General features: G+C 49.1%; 1 protein-coding gene across 1 annotated transcript in view; it reads right to left on the bottom strand.

The window, feature by feature from the left end:
- PARM1 (prostate androgen-regulated mucin-like protein 1) overlaps positions 1–2,690 on the bottom strand; it is a 409,351-nt gene extending 406,661 nt beyond the window's left edge. Inside the window, exon 1 of the mRNA XM_085636487.1 lies at positions 2,238–2,690. Within this exon, the coding sequence (XP_085492613.1) occupies positions 2,238–2,289 (52 nt within the window). The 5' untranslated portion in view covers positions 2,290–2,690. The remainder of the gene's footprint in view (positions 1–2,237) is intronic.
- Positions 2,691–17,902: the final 15,212 nt, after the last annotated feature.

Raw genomic sequence — 17,902 nt, 5'->3', positions numbered from 1 at the left:
TCCTCCTATGCTGCGTATCCCTACCCAGCGAGGTGGGCTTCCTTTGCATCACCTGCTTGTGCAGCAGTCTGTAAAGTTTGCCCATGGTGCTTTCTTTATTTCTCAGAGCATTTCCTCAGAGAGGACTGGTAGTTGTACCAGTTTATCAATTACTTCCTTGCATGTGCACATTGTAAATTGATGACATTTGAGCACAATTTTTATCATCTGGTGTATTTGTCTTTTGTACTATATGTATCGTACTATTTTATGTGCTTTTATGGCTGTATAGCCGAAATAAAGTTGTTTGACTGACTGACTGGCATTGTAAATTCACCATCCTTCCTTGATAGTACTCTTTGAGATGAGGCCATTTAATTTCTCCAGCTCTTCATACATGCCTGACACAAAATAATCAAGCGTATTTCAGCAACACCTCGCGTGACCGCAACCCAAGCCTCCTCCTCCAGCAACTCCCGATACGTCACATTTGTCTACGTGTCAAGAGTCAGGAAAAACAACACTGGTGTAGGTCCCACTCTGTAAGGAGGAGGGCGCCGATGATGAGACGCACGGAACACAGCAATCAGCTCACCTGCGTGCATACTGGTCGCTCCTGTCAGAAGTCTTCCTCTATTGTTTGGGTGACTTTATATGGTTATACCCCTTTGACCAAAGATATAGAATAAACCTATAAAACACTGTTCCAATCAATGCATTAAATGGCCGGTACTGTCAGGTACTGAGTACCGGCACTTTAGTTTGAGAGTGAAAGTACCTGCGCTTTGCAGCAGCGGTGCATTATTATATCCGACCATTAAATTGACCGGGACTAGTACCAAACCCATATGCCAGGAACCTCGCGCGGTGTGTGATGGTGCCCGTTTTGTAAGTATCCATCTTTTCATTCTTGGTCTGCGCTTCAGTGGGTGAGTTAACACAACAGGAAATGATCGCCGATCACTACGGCTGCAGGGGAGTGTTGTAAACTGTACACGGTGTGGCCTCCTTGTACTGTGAGGAGCATACCTCCTTATCACAAGTAAGGGTGAATTAAAGAGACAATTCCTAGTAGAGAAAAAAGAGAACAGTTCTACCCCAGTCCTGAATCTCTAACAACCAGCAATATTAGGCATTCAGAAATATGTATTTGCTGATGCCAGTTGGGGATGTATCTATTGCGACGTCATTCCCCGAATTATCCCTTTAATTCTAACAGTATGGATAAATACAAGGTTTCATCTTGACGCCCGTCGAGCTAGGCGTTGGGGGCGGGGGGGGGGGGATTATTTCGGGGACCGTGTCCCGAGAGGACCCCCTTTCCCAGAAGTGACGGTGGGTGCTTGCTGGACTCTGGACGGGGAAACCCGCCTCTCCCTGGCTCTTCTCGCAGTTTCACTTCCAGACGCTTGTTTCCGTGTTGGCCGCAGCAGTGAAGTGTTTACAAAACACCTGACGCATGACGCATCACCATGGCAGAGGCAGCGGGAGATGCAGCCCGACTTCAACGTACAGCATTACAGCAGGCACGTGTAGGCGCTGATTAATTAAAGGTACAGGAACACTACTGATAGGTACCGGTCCCATCCAATTAAAAGCACTCCCGCATCGTTCACAAGTATTTACTGACTTATTAAACCGATTGCAGAATTGGTGACAGATGCAGGTACGTATTGATCCATACACAAAAACAGCATTTCTGACTGCGCCATTAAAATGTATAGGTAAGAATAGATGCATATGCTGCACAGATGAACATAATAGTAGAGCAGCGACGTTGATGAAAAGCAGGGGCAGTGTCCTATTACAAAATAGCACTTTAGCTGAAAAGTGCCGCTACTATCACAATGAGTGTAAGAACCTTGATAGTAACTACTTGTACTGTCCCATTAAAAGTATTGCGACTTCGCGGCCAAAGCAAATTACTTTCAGAATAAAATAGTAACGCAGCTGGCAACCGCTTATTAGTGTCCGACTGACAGTGTAAAAGCCCCATTAAAAGTGCAGCATCACTGCTGACAAGTGCAGCATCATCAGCCTTGTTAACAGTCCCATTAAACATGCAAAGGCCGATGACACCTGTTCGCCAGTCCGCATATCCAAAAGCTGCAGAGAGCGAGTGACAGGCAGAGACAGGTGTCCCTGCGCCCCCACCCTCTGTCCCGTGCGCGCAATCGCACTCACTGGCTCGCGTCGCACTCGCTGCTGCCCCCCGATGGCGCTGCCCTGCCCACCCACAGTGACACAGGACGAGTTACCTGCTGCGCACAGGAGTAGGCCGGCCAGCAGAGCCCGGCTGCGGGGGAGCATGGTCCTGACCGCCGCGGGTCACTTCAGAGGAGAGGAGAGGCTGCTCGGGATGTGTCCTGTCCAGCCAAGACCAGGAGATGCAGATGGGGACCTGAGGAGAGCGTCAGAGAGGCCGCTGCCTGTCTCCGGCTGCACCAGATGCCGCCTGTATGAGCCGAGTGCCCAGGCTCTGCCACTCCATGCTGCCCGGAGCTGGCCCCGCCCCGTCGCTCTGCCACTGACAGCCCGGAGCTGTCTCTGTCAGGCCTGTCCGCGGGCGGCCCCTGCAGGCCGGCCGAGGAGGAGCTGCGTGACTGCTCTCTGGAGGCTTCTGGCGCTCAGCACTCCTCACCCTGGGGCGAGGGGCGCGCGCCATTCCTCTCCCCACGCATCGCTAAAGGCAGGAACAACCTGCTATGTTCACGCCCTTTAGGGACACCTTGTTTAACAGGTGTGACAGGCATGGTTGGAGGGTTTCCGCATCAGCAATTCCACTTTCTTTCAAAATAGGTACATGTCTCTTGTTGGTGGAATGTGAAATATCGAGATCTGTTCTATTCTAATCACCACTATTGCGTTGGCGAAATAAGACTCTAATGTGTGGTATGGCCGTCGGGAACTGATTACCCAGAGTACCCAAAAGCGCCCTGACGCCGTACCGGGCACACTGTGCGCTTTGCAAGTCCCAATTAGCACATATAATAATCGATCACATACCTGCATGCATACTGTCTCACGTCTTTTATTTACCGATATGACATTTCCAAGTAAGGGTCGAAATACCTATGACGAGTGCAGCAGATGTAGTGGCTCAGACAAGTGATAGGCCTACCGAACCCAAATTATGTTTGCTGTTTGCTATATAACCTTGTAGCAGGTAGGGACGTTTTCCTTGCTTGAGTTATGGTATACGGGACCCTCGCGACCTCCATTTCCTGTATAGATTAATCTACCTCACATACCTGCATGTCTACTGGGAAAACAGTCATTGCTGAAAAATGGCCATCCTTGGAATATATTAACATATGATGTGGGCATCTTCACAAAACAACAATAAAATACATACGTAGCTGTGACGTCCTGACCTATAGCGCTATATTTAATTATGGTTAGGCGCTGTGTTCCATCTCAGGTTGCGGTTCTGTTGATCGGGCTAATGTGTGCAAGTGTTAGTCTGAGGCAGGCATCTGGGCTTTAGACCCCTTACATGGTTCCTTAGAGCTACTCGTATTTCACCCGTGAGCCCCAGACCTGCTAAGTATGTGACCTCTTAAACGAGGCAGGCATTTGGCACAGGCCAAGGGCGCCGATATTCAGAGGGACACAGGGAGCTGACTACATTAAGGCCTTGCCTTGAAAACCGCAGCATCCCTCTCAATTAACCCCAGTGACACCGTTTAAATTTATTTTAATTAATGTTTACCCTGCCACAGACACTGGGGCTTATTTACAAGCTCCTTGCGCCACCGGTACGTCACTTTTCCCCACGGTAAAAGTGACGCACCGGTGGCGCAAGGGGCTTTGAAATAAGCCCCACTGTTTTTTATTCTCCGTGGACCGTCAGCCACCGTCTTGCCCTCCCATAACCCTCTCTCTCACTCCCTGCTGTCACCCACGACCCCCCCCCCCCCACAAATAAACAACTTGGCACCAGCATGACTGAGATAAGCTGTGTGTGAAGCAAGAGAGCGTGGAAGGTGCTGACAAGTTTGTGATCAGTCAGAGGCAGTCACTCCTCTCATGTCCCTGATTGTTCGATGTGCAGGGGAACGCCAGTTCTCTTGTGTCAGTTATTTAACGGGACAAGTGTTTGTGCCTGTACTATGCTTATTGGCGCTATGAGGGATGAAAACAAACAGGGTACCCTTACAAACTACTGCCACAAACTGATGAGAGAAACTTGCATTTTATTCACTCAAAACTTTCATACAGAATGCAAAGCACCACTTTATTTTCGGCTGAATTGGGTTAAATGTTACAACTCATTTAAACACTGTCACAGATGCCCTTATTTAAGACAACATAAGGAATGTGACAAAAATGTACCTTCTCCAGAGTTTTTGCGATTTTTAAAATTGTTTTTATCTATAATTATGATATATGTACACAAATGACATGCTCAGTTATTCAGCATCCAGTGTATTTCGTTTGTTATCATGAAAAACATACAGTCGACCTAAATGGAAATTACATTGTTCAGTGGGCAGGTGTTTGGCTATAAACCTCTGTGACTTCTGTAGCTTTCTCGATGCTTTAGAATTTAGGAGTTCTATACATGTAGCAACTGTGCAAGGAGATGGGTTCATTTCGGGTGCGTGGGCTTTGCATTCCTCACTTATCCTGTGTAGCAGTCCAGACTATGCAGAGAATCAGCTGGGGATCAGATCAGGTTCCTCGAGATGGGAGGCAGGGTCAAGTGTCAGGTGAGTCGTGGATGGAGGTGGATACTCACTAGAGTGCTTTGGGACTCCACAGGAACCCGGGGTCAGGCGGACACCAGATGTACATGCAGAAGAGGTGAAGTAAGCAGCGTCAAGCCGCATCTTCAAGGGTGCAGCAGATTCAGAAATCAGCAAAGAGGAGAAATTCATATTTGTTCCATCATCTTCCTGGTGGAGAAAGAGTCTGGTGATTTTAGCATGGTACTGGATCAGAAGAAGGGCAAAAAAAGGATGAGAACCATTCATTAAACAAGCACTGGCATAGCCAATAGGTCTCGCCTTTGGGGCCATATAAGTGTTTAGCCATGCAACAGTTGCATAACTAAATACTTATAAGGTCCCAAAAGCGAGACGTATTGGCTATGCCAAGCGGCTGTGCAGCCGCGAAAGTGATCACGATCAAAGCGGCTGTGAAAGTGAAAGTAATCTCGACACGCGCACCAGCGCTAATGTACTGTAGCTCTAGGCTGGCCTGGTAGCACTTTTTGGAGCCCTCTCAATAAGTCTCGCCAGACCAGCGCATGGACTGGGTCAGGCGAGACCTAAAATGGAGATGCTTCAGCTGGTTGCACCATTGGTTGCCCAAGTGCGATGGAGATAGACCTACAAGATAGCTTCCATTACAATCCACCACTTGTGGCTGAAAGTATTTTGTTTGACCTCATACAGATCCTATGGGTGATTACTAACATTTTGGGCCACCTGTTACAGATATGGAATGGGGCATGGTTTATTAACGTCAATTTTTGCTCTATCTTTCAGTAAATCAAAGGCAGGAAAGTCCATAGTATGCAAATCTAGGGCCTTATCTACAAGAAAATGATTCAACGCAGCACCACAAGCCATTTGGCTGCACCGCACTGAGTCACTTTCAAAGCACAGGGATGCAATATATTTACAATAATATGTTGCATCTCTGTGCTTCCCCCTGCGCTGGCGCACAATTGAATGCCATGCGCCAACACAGGCACCCTTGCACCATGGTGCAAGGGTGTCTGCATTTCAGGGGAGATTGTTCTTGTGCAGGAAGGGACGCCTTCCTGCACAAAAACAATCATAAGAGGTGATTTCCTCTTTCTATTTGTGCTGCAGAATGCAGCACGCATAGAAACCGGAAAGAACGAGGAGAAATTAAAACATATCTCCTTGTTGCGCCTCCCTACGCCTCCCCTGGGGAGACGTAGCATTCTAACGCATTCCCAGGTTTACGAAAGGTTGTAAATCTGGTAATTTGGCAGAATCCATAGGTGTTACGTGGGAACACCCACAGCAACACCCATGGCACGCCTCTTTCGCGCAAAGTGTTGCGTGAAAAGGTGCCGTATTTACAAGGACATGAAAAGCCACGCAGGGTGGCTTTTATATGCCCTTGTAAATATGGGGCAGCAAAATGTGCCACCGGTGCGTCACAAAAAGTGATGTGCCGACGGTGCAAGGGGCTTGTAAATAAGCCCCCTGGTTTTGCTCCTCATCAGTCTCAACAAATTTCACCTTGCTCCCTATCAAATCTTGGTTTGGCAGGAGTCTCTGCTTCTAAGAATTCCAGTGCCAGAATTACAATTATTTAAAGGTTGGACAAGGGTGGCCCCGTAATTTCAGAGATCCTGGGGTAATAAGCTGTATTATAAGAAACAGTGGTTCACTAGGATTTAAATCATTGTAAATATACACAAAATAAATTCTCATAGTAGAAGGCAGAGAGTACTTTTTTTTTTCTGTAACGAGGCATACACAAATAGGCAGGTTTTATTTTGTAATTAATTTATTCAGCGCATATTTGTGACATCAAAATATTTTTTTAGATGATCCGGTACTCATGCTTATAGTGAAGAAAAGGTGCAGTGAAGAGAAAAGGCATAAAAACAAAGTGCACCCCAATTAAAAAGACATTTGACTCCTCTTTGGATTATTTTAGCAATGTCCTGGGAGACTATATGGGTCTGTTGACGACGGTGTTTCGACCTAGTTTAATGTAAGGTCTTCATCAGGACAAGAGCAAGAACACTCAATATCTGGAGAATAAAAAGAAAATAATTCAGAAAATTGAAGGCAATGAACTGCCTAAAGGTATGATATCTCGGGAATGCCACTTTTGCCTGGTATCAAAGATGGTAGTCCTGAAAATTTATGTAGGAACATACAAGGGGGTGCAACAGTGTCCTATAATTAATGGAGATATAGGTCAAAATGGATAACCAATTTACTGTTTTAACCAAAATAAGAATATATGGCAATGTCTTACTATTAATACATGGAAATCCTATATTGAATTGGGAATTCCTGGTTCTTTTAAGGCAGGGTTACACAAATTAGCCCAACGTGTCTAACTGGATTATGTAAAAGCAGAAATTCAAAGTTAATAAAGATTATTCTTTTTAATTTGGGAAATCTTGTTCAATTAGGGTGGGGTCCTGGGTTCCAATTAGTCTGCAAGGAGGACCGTAGATGCTGCTAGAGGGGAGTTGTGCCCAAATATGCGAAAATAAAGTAAATTAAAACTAATCAGCCCATGGTAGCATTTACAGAAAAACAAGGAGTGGGTGACCCACGGAGACACTGCGCTTATCTTCCTATAGCAAGAAATCAAAACGGGCTGCAGAAGATTGCCAGTTGGAGTCCAAAATGCATTTAGGAAGACATGCTCTACAATTAATTAATAAAAGATAGAAGCACAAAGGGAAGTAAAAAAGCACAGCATAGCGCTTATGGAGATAATTGGATTAAAAATGAAAAAATTCAAGCCTTCTGATTGGCTGAGGGGGATTTTTTGGAGTGAGGGCTCTGATTGGCTGGCCGCAACATGAACAGAAATGTTGAGACAGTCGTTACAGGACTCCGGGACATGGTCCCCTGTTCAGAAAGTGTTTTTTTAAAAGCACATAAGGGGACAATGTTGGTATACCATGCCCACTTAGCCCTTGAGTGGAAGGGAATCCCAGAGGGACCCTCCCTGGGGCCCCAAAAACATTTTCACATTTTTTCATTAAAACCCCCAAGGGGTGGGGCAGGGCTCAGGGGGTCAATGCATTTAGATTTTTTTTTTTATATATATTAAAGTGGGGAGGGGGCGGGCATGCCCTCCTCCCTGAGCAATGTAATGGCCAAGGGGACCACATTCTCAGGGGCTGAGGCAAGTATGGTGTCCGGAGACCACGTTACTTGGGCCACATAAGATTGTTCTGTATTTCCACAAACAATGGATTGTTTTCAAGCCTAGCAGGAGCAGAATGAAAGATTGCTCCTGCCAGAAGGGAACACTGGCACTCAAGGATGGGTGCTCACTGGGGAGCCCACTGGGCTGCAGGGGCCTACTTTTGTGGCCCCTAACAGCCACAGGGATGTTGGTGCCACAGGTGGTACCGGTGCTGCGGCAACAAATGATGTACAGAATGCTGAATGAATCAAACATTCCTCCCTAGTCGCGAGATATGGGTTAAATCCATAATCTTTTGCTCACTACGTCACCCCAGTTTGAACCCAGCCATATGCAAATCAGGCTTGACCCTGGCCTGGATACAAGCCTCCTGGGACTGGTTTTGGGGTAACACACCCTCATCAGCCAGGCTAGCCTCAATTCAGTGGCATAGCGGGCAAGGGACCCACCTCTGGGTTTACCCATCCAACTTAGGGCTAAAAGTGCTGCGATTACAGATGATAGCTGGAATTCTGAATGAATCAAACATTCACCCCAGTCGAGAGATCTGGGTTAAATTCATAATTCTTTTGCTCACTACGTCACCCCAGTTCGAAACCCGCTATATGCAAATCAGTCTTGACCCTGTTCCTCATGGGAACAGTCCAGCCTGAACTGCCAAGCTGGGTCCTCCCTGGACCGGAAACAATCATCCTGGGACCAGTTTCGGGGTAACTCCCCTCATCAGCCAGGCTAGCTTGAATCCAGTGGCACAGTGAGCAAGAGACCCAGGTTTGGGTACGGTGGGACCAGGGCACTTAAAAAATAAAGTTGGGAAAAAGGTGTGGACAGGGCCTATGGAAACTTGGAGCTCCCTTGGTGGGCCCAACCAACATGGCCAGCTATGGGTGCCCCTGGTGGGTCCGAAGCACCCAAAAAAAGAATTGAAGAATGCCAAAAGTAAGCCGCTCATTTATTATTCAATGCTCCCAGCAAGAAGTGCCCTATAGTGCCCTTTCTGGGCTAATGTGCATATGTGCTCTTGGTTTGTGGTGGTTCTATCCGAACACGGGCACCACCAACATGTTGTAAAAATGTTGTGGGGGCTGCAGGGAGTGCAACAGCCCCCCAGAAATCATTTATTCAAAGTAACCCTATTTTTTCTGGGGTCTATTCAGCGTGACCCCAAGAAAAGTTTATGGTGTTTTTAAGCATTCTCAGAATACAATAATCTTTTGAAGTTGTTCTTATGTTTGTGTTATGTGACCAGAGCAGTGACAGTGCTCACTGTTAACAATTTGGGGTGCACGTGTATATATATATCTATATTTGTGTGATAAGGTGTTTATAGTTATTTTCTATTGTGTTTTAGTAATTGAGGAATAGCCACAACAATGTGCATGTTTTTTGCTCTGAAACTTTAAAAGCAAAAACAACAGTTAATGGACAGAATGCAGAACAATGTCATACATTCACCCCAGTACAGAGATCTGGGACTAAATCCATCGTTTTTTTGCTCACCATGCCTTTCCAGTTTGAACCCAGCCATATGCAAATCAGTCTTGACCCTGTGCCTCATGGGAACAGTCCAGCCCGAACTGCCAAGCCAGGTCCTCCCTGGACTGGAAACAAGCATCCTAGGACCGGTTTCGGGGTTTCACCCCTCTTCAGCCAGGATAGCTTGGCATGGAGAGCATGGGACCCACATCTGGGCCTACCCTTCCCACTCAGGGTGACAAAAGCAAAAACAACAATTGATGGACAGAATGCAGAACAATGTCATACATTCACCCCAGTACAGAGATCTGGGCCTAAATCCATCATTTTTTTGCTCACCACGCCTTTCCAGTTTGAACCCAGCCATATGCAAATCAGTCTTGACCCTGCGCCTCATGGGAACAGTCCAGCCCGAACTGCCAAGCCAGGTCCTCCCTGGACTGGAAACAAGCATCCTAGGACCGGTTTCGGGGTTTCACCCCTCTTCAGCCAGGATAGCTTGATTCCAGTGGCATGGAGAGCACGGGACCCACGTCTGGGCATACCCTTCCCAGTCAGGGTGACAAAAGCAAAAACAACAATTGATGGACAGAATGCAGAACAATGTCATACATTCATCCCAGTACAGAGATCTGGGCCTAAATCCATCGTTTTTTTTGCTCACCATGCCTTTCCAGTTTGAACCCAGCCATTTGCAAATCAGTCTTGACCCTGTGCCTCATGGGAACAGTCCAGCCAGAACTGCCAAGCCAGGTCCTCCCTGGACTGGAAACAAGCATCCTAGGACCGGATTCGGGGTTTCACCCCTCTTCAGCCAGGATAGCTTGGCATGGAGAGCATGGGACCCACATCTGGGCCTACCCTTCCCACTCAGGGTAACAAAAGCAAAAACAACAATTGATGGACAGAATGCAGAACAATGTCATACATTCACCCCAGTACAGAGATCTGGGCCTAAATCCATCATTTTTTTGCTCACCATGCCTTTCCAGTTTGAACCCAGCCATATGCAAATCAGTCTTGACCCTGCGCCTCATGGGAACAGTCCAGCCCGAACTGCCAAGCCAGGTCCTCCCTGGACTGGAAACAAGCATCCTAGGACCGGTTTCGGGGTTTCACCCCTCTTCAGCCAGGATAGCTTGATTCCAGTGGCATGGAGAGCACGGGACCCACGTCTGGGCATACCCTTCCCAGTCAGGGTGACAAAAGCAAAAACAACAATTGATGGACAGAATGCAGAACAATGTCATACATTCATCCCAGTACAGAGATCTGGGCCCAAATCCATCGTTTTTTTGCTCATCATGCCTTTCCAGTTTGAACCCAGCCATTTGCAAATCAGTCTTGACCCTGTGCCTCATGGGAACAGTCCAGCCAGAACTGCCAAGCCAGGTCCTCCCTGGACTGGAAACAAGCATCCTAGGACCGGTTTCAGGGTTTCACCTCTCTTCAGCCAGGATAGCTTGATTCCAGTGGCATGGAGAGCACGGGACCCACGTCTGGGCATACCCTTCCCACTCAGGGTGACAAAAGCAAAAACAACAATTGATGGACAGAATGCAGAACAATGTCATACATTCACCCCAGTACAGAGATCTGGGCCTAAATCCATCGTTTTTTTTGCTCACCATGCCTTTCCAGTTTGAACCTAGCCATATGCAAATCAGTCTTGACCCTGTGCCTCATGGGAACAGTCCAGCCCGTACTGCCAAGCCAGGTCCTCCCTGGACTGGAAACAAGCATCCTAGGACCGGTTTCGGGGTTTCACCCCTCTTCAGCCAGGATAGCTTGATTCAAGTTGCACGGAGAGCACGGGACCCACGTCTGGGCATACCCTTCCCACTCAGGGTGACAAAAGCAAACACAACAATTGATGGACAGAATGCAGAACAATGTCATACATTCACCCCAATACAGAGATCTGGGCCTAAATCCATCGTTTTTTTGCACACCATGCCTTTCCAGTTTGAACCCAGCCATATGCAAATCAGTCTTGACCCTGTGCCTCATGGGAACAGTGCAGCCCGAACTGCCAAGCCAGGTCCTCCCAGGACTGGAAACAAGCATCCTAGGACCGGTTTCGGGGTTTTACCCCTTTTCAGCCAGGATAGCTTGATTCCAGTGGCATGGAGAGCACGGGACCCACGTCTGGGCATACCCTTCCCACTCAGGGTGACAAAAGCAAAAACAACAATTGATGGACAGAATGCAGAACAATGTCATACATTCACCCCAGTACAGAGATATGGGCCTAAATCCATAGTTTTTTTGCTCACCATGCCTTTCCAGTTTGAACCCAGCCATATGCAAATCAGTCTTGACCCTGTGCCTCATGGGAACAGTCCAGCCCGAACTGCCAAGCCAGGTCCTCCCTGGACTGGAAACAAGCATCCTAGGACCGGTTTCGGGGTTTCACTCCTCTTCAGCCAGGATAGCTTGGCATGGAGAGCATGGGACCCACATCTGGGCCTACCCTTCCCACTCAGGGTGACAAAAGCAAAAACAACAATTGATGGACAGAATGCAGAACAATGTCATACATTCACCCCAGTACAGAGATCTGGGCCTAAATCCATCATTTTTTTGCTCACCATGCCTTTCCAGTTTGAACCCAGCCATATGCAAATCAGTCTTGACCCTGCGCCTCATGGGAACAGTCCAGCCCGAACTGCCAAGCCAGGTCCTCCCTGGACTGGAAACAAGCATCCTAGGACCGGTTTCGGGGTTTCACCCCTCTTCAGCCAGGATAGCTTGATTCCAGTGGCATGGAGAGCACGGGACCCACGTCTGGGCATACCCTTCCCAGTCAGGGTGACAAAAGCAAAAACAACAATTGATGGACAGAATGCAGAACAATGTCATACATTCATCCCAGTACAGAGATCTGGGCCCAAATCCATCGTTTTTTTGCTCATCATGCCTTTCCAGTTTGAACCCAGCCATTTGCAAATCAGTCTTGACCCTGTGCCTCATGGGAACAGTCCAGCCAGAACTGCCAAGCCAGGTCCTCCCTGGACTGGAAACAAGCATCCTAGGACCGGTTTCAGGGTTTCACCTCTCTTCAGCCAGGATAGCTTGATTCCAGTGGCATGGAGAGCACGGGACCCACGTCTGGGCATACCCTTCCCACTCAGGGTGACAAAAGCAAAAACAACAATTGATGGACAGAATGCAGAACAATGTCATACATTCACCCCAGTACAGAGATCTGGGCCTAAATCCATCGTTTTTTTTGCTCACCATGCCTTTCCAGTTTGAACCTAGCCATATGCAAATCAGTCTTGACCCTGTGCCTCATGGGAACAGTCCAGCCCGTACTGCCAAGCCAGGTCCTCCCTGGACTGGAAACAAGCATCCTAGGACCGGTTTCGGGGTTTCACCCCTCTTCAGCCAGGATAGCTTGATTCAAGTTGCACGGAGAGCACGGGACCCACGTCTGGGCATACCCTTCCCACTCAGGGTGACAAAAGCAAACACAACAATTGATGGACAGAATGCAGAACAATGTCATACATTCACCCCAATACAGAGATCTGGGCCTAAATCCATCGTTTTTTTGCACACCATGCCTTTCCAGTTTGAACCCAGCCATATGCAAATCAGTCTTGACCCTGTGCCTCATGGGAACAGTGCAGCCCGAACTGCCAAGCCAGGTCCTCCCAGGACTGGAAACAAGCATCCTAGGACCGGTTTCGGGGTTTTACCCCTTTTCAGCCAGGATAGCTTGATTCCAGTGGCATGGAGAGCACGGGACCCACGTCTGGGCATACCCTTCCCACTCAGGGTGACAAAAGCAAAAACAACAATTGATGGACAGAATGCAGAACAATGTCATACATTCACCCCAGTACAGAGATATGGGCCTAAATCCATAGTTTTTTTGCTCACCATGCCTTTCCAGTTTGAACCCAGCCATATGCCAATCAGTGTTGACCCTGTGCCTCATGGGAACAGTCCAGCCCGAACTGCCAAGCCAGGTCCTCCCTGGACTGGAAACAAGCATCCTAGGACCGGTTTCGGGGTTTCACCCCTCTTCAGCCAGGATAGCTTGGCATGGAGAGCATGGGACCCACATCTGGGCCTACCCTTCCCACTCAGGGTGACAAAAGCAAAAACAACAATTGATGGACAGAATGCAGAACAATGTCATACATTCACCCCAGTACAGAGATCTGGGCCTAAATCCATCATTTTTTTGCTCACCATGCCTTTCCAGTTTGAACCCAGCCATATGCAAATCAGTCTTGACCCTGCGCCTCATGGGAACAGTCCAGCCCGAACTGCCAAGCCAGGTCCTCCCTGGACTGGAAACAAGCATCCTAGGACCGGTTTCGGGGTTTCACCCCTCTTCAGCCAGGATAGCTTGATTCCAGTGGCATGGAGAGCACGGGACCCACGTCTGGGCATACCCTTCCCAGTCAGGGTGACAAAAGCAAAAACAACAATTGATGGACAGAATGCAGAACAATGTCATACATTCATCCCAGTACAGAGATCTGGGCCTAAATCCATCGTTTTTTTGCTCACCATGCCTTTCCAGTTTGAACCCAGCCATTTGCAAATCAGTCTTGACCCTGTGCCTCATGGGAACAGTCCAGCCAGAACTGCCAAGCCAGGTCCTCCCTGGACTGGAAACAAGCATCCTAGGACCGGTTTCAGGGTTTCACCTCTCTTCAGCCAGGATAGCTTGGTTCCAGTGGCATGGAGAGCACGGGACCCACGTCTGGGCATACCCTTCCCACTCAGGGTGACAAAAGCAAAAACAACAATTGATGGACAGAATGCAGAACAATGTCATACATTCACCCCAGTACAGAGATCTGGGCCTAAATCCATCGTTTTTTTTGCTCACCATGCCTTTCCAGTTTGAACCTAGCCATATGCAAATCAGTCTTAACCCTGTGCCTCATGGGAACAGTCCAGCCCGTACTGCCAAGCCAGGTCCTCCCTGGACTGGAAACAAGCATCCTAGGACCGGTTTCGGGGTTTCACCCCTCTTCAGCCAGGATAGCTTGATTCAAGTTGCACGGAGAGCACGGGACCCACGTCTGGGCATACCCTTCCCACTCAGGGTGACAAAAGCAAACACAACAATTGATGGACAGAATGCAGAACAATGTCATACATTCACCCCAATACAGAGATCTGGGCCTAAATCCATCGTTTTTTTGCACACCATGCCTTTCCAGTTTGAACCCAGCCATATGCAAATCAGTCTTGACCCTGTGCCTCATGGGAAGAGTTCAGCCCGAACTGCCAAGCCAGGTCCTCCCAGGACTGGAAACAAGCATCCTAGGACCGGTTTCGGGGTTTTACCCCTTTTCAGCCAGGATAGCTTGATTCCAGTGGCATGGAGAGCACGGGACCCACGTCTGGGCATACCCTTCCCACTCAGGGTGACAAAAGCAAAAACAACAATTGATGGACAGAATGCAGAACAATGTCATACATTCACCCCAGTACAGAGATATGGGCCTAAATCCATAGTTTTTTTGCTCACCATGCCTTTCCAGTTTGAACCCAGCCATATGCAAATCAGTCTTGACCCTGTGCCTCATGGGAACAGTCCAGCCCGAACTGCCGCCATAAGTTGGCAGGGAATGCTCAGACGTGACTCCCTTGCTCACTTTGCCACTGGATTCAAGCAAGCCTGGCTGAAGACGGCCGAAATGCCAGAATACCGGTCTTAGGAAGCTTGTTTCCGGTCCAGGGAAGGCATGGCTTGGCAGTTCGGGCTGGACTGTTCCCATGAGGCACAGGGTCAGACTGTTTTGCATATGGCCATGTCTGAACTGGGGTGGCAGAGTGGGCTAAAGAACGGTGATGGATCAAACCCAGATCTGTTGACTGGGTGTGAGTGTTTGATTGGTTCTGATGCTCCTTCCATCACCTCCCCCTTTTTGTACCGCTTTGTTCGCCATAAATTGGCAGGGTATGCTCAGACGTGAGTCCCTTGCTCACTTTGCCACTGGATTCAAGCAAGCCTGGCTGAAGACGGCCGAAATGCCAGAATACCGGTCTTAGGAAGCTTGTTTCCGGTCCAGGGAAGGCATGGCTTGGCAGTTCGGGCTGGACTGTTCCCATGAGGCACAGGGTCAGACTGTTTTGCATATGGCCATGTCTGAACTGGGGTGGCAGAGTGGGCTAAAGAACGGTGATGGATCAAATCCAGATCGGTTGACTGGGTGTGAGTGTTTGATTGGTTCTGATGCTCCTTCCATCACCTCCCCCTTTTTGTACTGCTTTGTTCGCCATAAGTTGGCAGGGTATGCTCAGACGTGAGTCCCTTGCTCACTTTGCCACTGGATTCAAGCAAGCCTGGCTGAAGACGGCTGAAATGCCAGAAACCGGTCCTAGGAAGCTTGTTTCCGGTCCAGGGAAGGCATGGCTTGGCAGTTCGGGCTGGACTGTTCCCATGAGGCACAGGGTCAGACTGTTTTGCATATGGCCTTGTCTGAACTGGGGTGGCAGAGTGGGCTAAAGAACGGTGTTGGATCAAACCCAGATCTGTTGACTGGGTGTGAGTGTTTGATTGGTTCTGATGCTCCGTCCATCACCTCCCCCTTTTTGTACCGCTTTGTTCGCCATAAGTTGGCAGGGTATGCTCAGACGTGAGGCCCTTGCTCACTTTGCCACTAGATTCAAGCAAGCCTGGCTGAAGACGGCTGAAATGCCAGAAACCGGTCCTAGGAAGCTTGTTTCCGGTCCAGGGAAGGCATGGCTTGGCAGTTCGGGCTGGACTGTTCCCATGAGGCACAGGGTCAGACTGTTTTGCATATGGCCATGTCTGAACTGGGGCGGCAGAGTGGGCTAAAGAACGGTGATGGATCAAACCCAGATCTGTTGACTGGGTGTGAGTGTTTTTTTTTTTTTTAAACTTGTTTTTATTGGCATTTGTTAGTACTTTCGTTACATATCAGCGTTGGATGGCAATATCATTAAGTACATGTTTCCAATCAGGCGAAATCAATCGTAACATTTATAATAACCTTCACTGCAGTTATGTGCAATGTAACAGGTGTTTGCCATACTATAAAAAACAAACCAGGGAGGGGGGGGAGGAAACTAGGGGCAGTCATGGACTATCAGAGAAGGGTCAGCCAGACTACATCACATGTGGTCCGTAAGGTAACTGGTGACGCAGCGCATTGGGAACCCCTGGCCGGGCTACGACTATGCAGGTGGACATACGGCATTGGTGAAGGCCCCGGAGCAGCGGGGATAGGAACCTAGTCACTCCAGGGTGAGTGTGAAGTATTAGAGGGGAGCGTCATCCGGGTGGGTTTGTGTCGCGCGTGGCTGTGTGGCAGTAGGGGTGTTCACGGTCGTGTCCTGATCAGCTAGGGGCTGGGATTGTTTAAACTGATGCATCAACAGCGCCCACTCCAGGGAGATCGGGGTATTGCGTATGCCCTTCGCTTCCTCCTCTCGCAGGGTGTCCTCCTCAGCCGCGGACCACTTGAGCACCGCCCCCCTCCATGCCGCCAATGGGGGGCCCGTAGGGGAACGCCAATTCAGAGCTATGCATCGCTTAGCCAGGAGGTGTGCTAAGGAGACAAATCAGATAGGCACTTTGTGCTGCTTCTTCCGGCCCATTAGTCCCAGTGCGCAGTACTCCCAGGTATCTAGATGGGGCAACCCCGTGAGATCTCGGAGGGTCTCGTGGATAGTCGACCAGTAGGCTTGGATCCCCGGGCACGACCAAAACATATGGAGGAAATCTGCGTCTTGCACCTGACAGCGGGGACAGAGGAAAATTGTATCGGGATAAAAACGCTGGAGGCGCGCTGGGGTCAAGTAGGCCCTGTGAAGAATGTAATATTGTATGTTTTTGAAACGGGCGTTCCGAGACACTTTTTTGGGGAATTCGAGTGCCCTGTCCCACTCATTGTCATGAAACGCCCGTCCCACCTCCTCTTCCCAAAGGGTCCGCAGGGGCGCCAATGATGGGGGCGTCAACTCCCGGATGGACTTGTACAGCCAGGTGGTGAGGTGACAACCCCGTCCCATTCGCAGTATCATGTGAAGGACTGGATGCGTGGGGGGCTCTCCTAGTGTGAGATCATAGTGCGGTCGAAAATGGCTGAGGAGCTGGCGGTGCCGCAAGAATTGTCCCGGGGAGAGATCGTATTCATCAATGAGTTGCTGGAATGGCCGGAAGTGTCCCTCCGCGTATAGTATTTCTGCCTTGGTGACCTCCCTAGATGTCCACTCCTGAAGCATGGCGGGGGAGAAGAACTGGGTGTTTTTGGGCCAGCCCACCAGCGGGAGCAACAGTGAATACGAGGGCCTGTCTGGTGCGAGTCGGTGTATGCGCCGGATGCCCCCCCGGGCCACCTCCACCTGGAGGGGGTAAGTCCCCGCCGGGCGGGATCCCGGCACAAGCAAACGGCATAATTCCGGTGTCGTTATCCGACCCGCGGCCGTGTATGTTTCGGACGTGTGCCTGCCGGCTGTCCAATAGGAGAGCCATTGGAGCTGCGCCGCTAGGAAATAGGCTTCGAACGAGGGGGCTCCAAGACCTCCTTGTGTCGTGGGTAATTTCAGTTTTGCCAGTGCGATT

This window comes from Triturus cristatus, chromosome 2_1 (assembly GCF_964204655.1).
Source record: "Triturus cristatus chromosome 2_1, aTriCri1.1, whole genome shotgun sequence".
In the NCBI taxonomy this organism is placed as follows: Eukaryota; Metazoa; Chordata; class Amphibia; order Caudata; family Salamandridae; genus Triturus; species Triturus cristatus.
The sequence above is the reverse complement of the archived record's forward strand: the minus strand, read 5'-3'. Positions and strand labels throughout refer to the sequence as shown.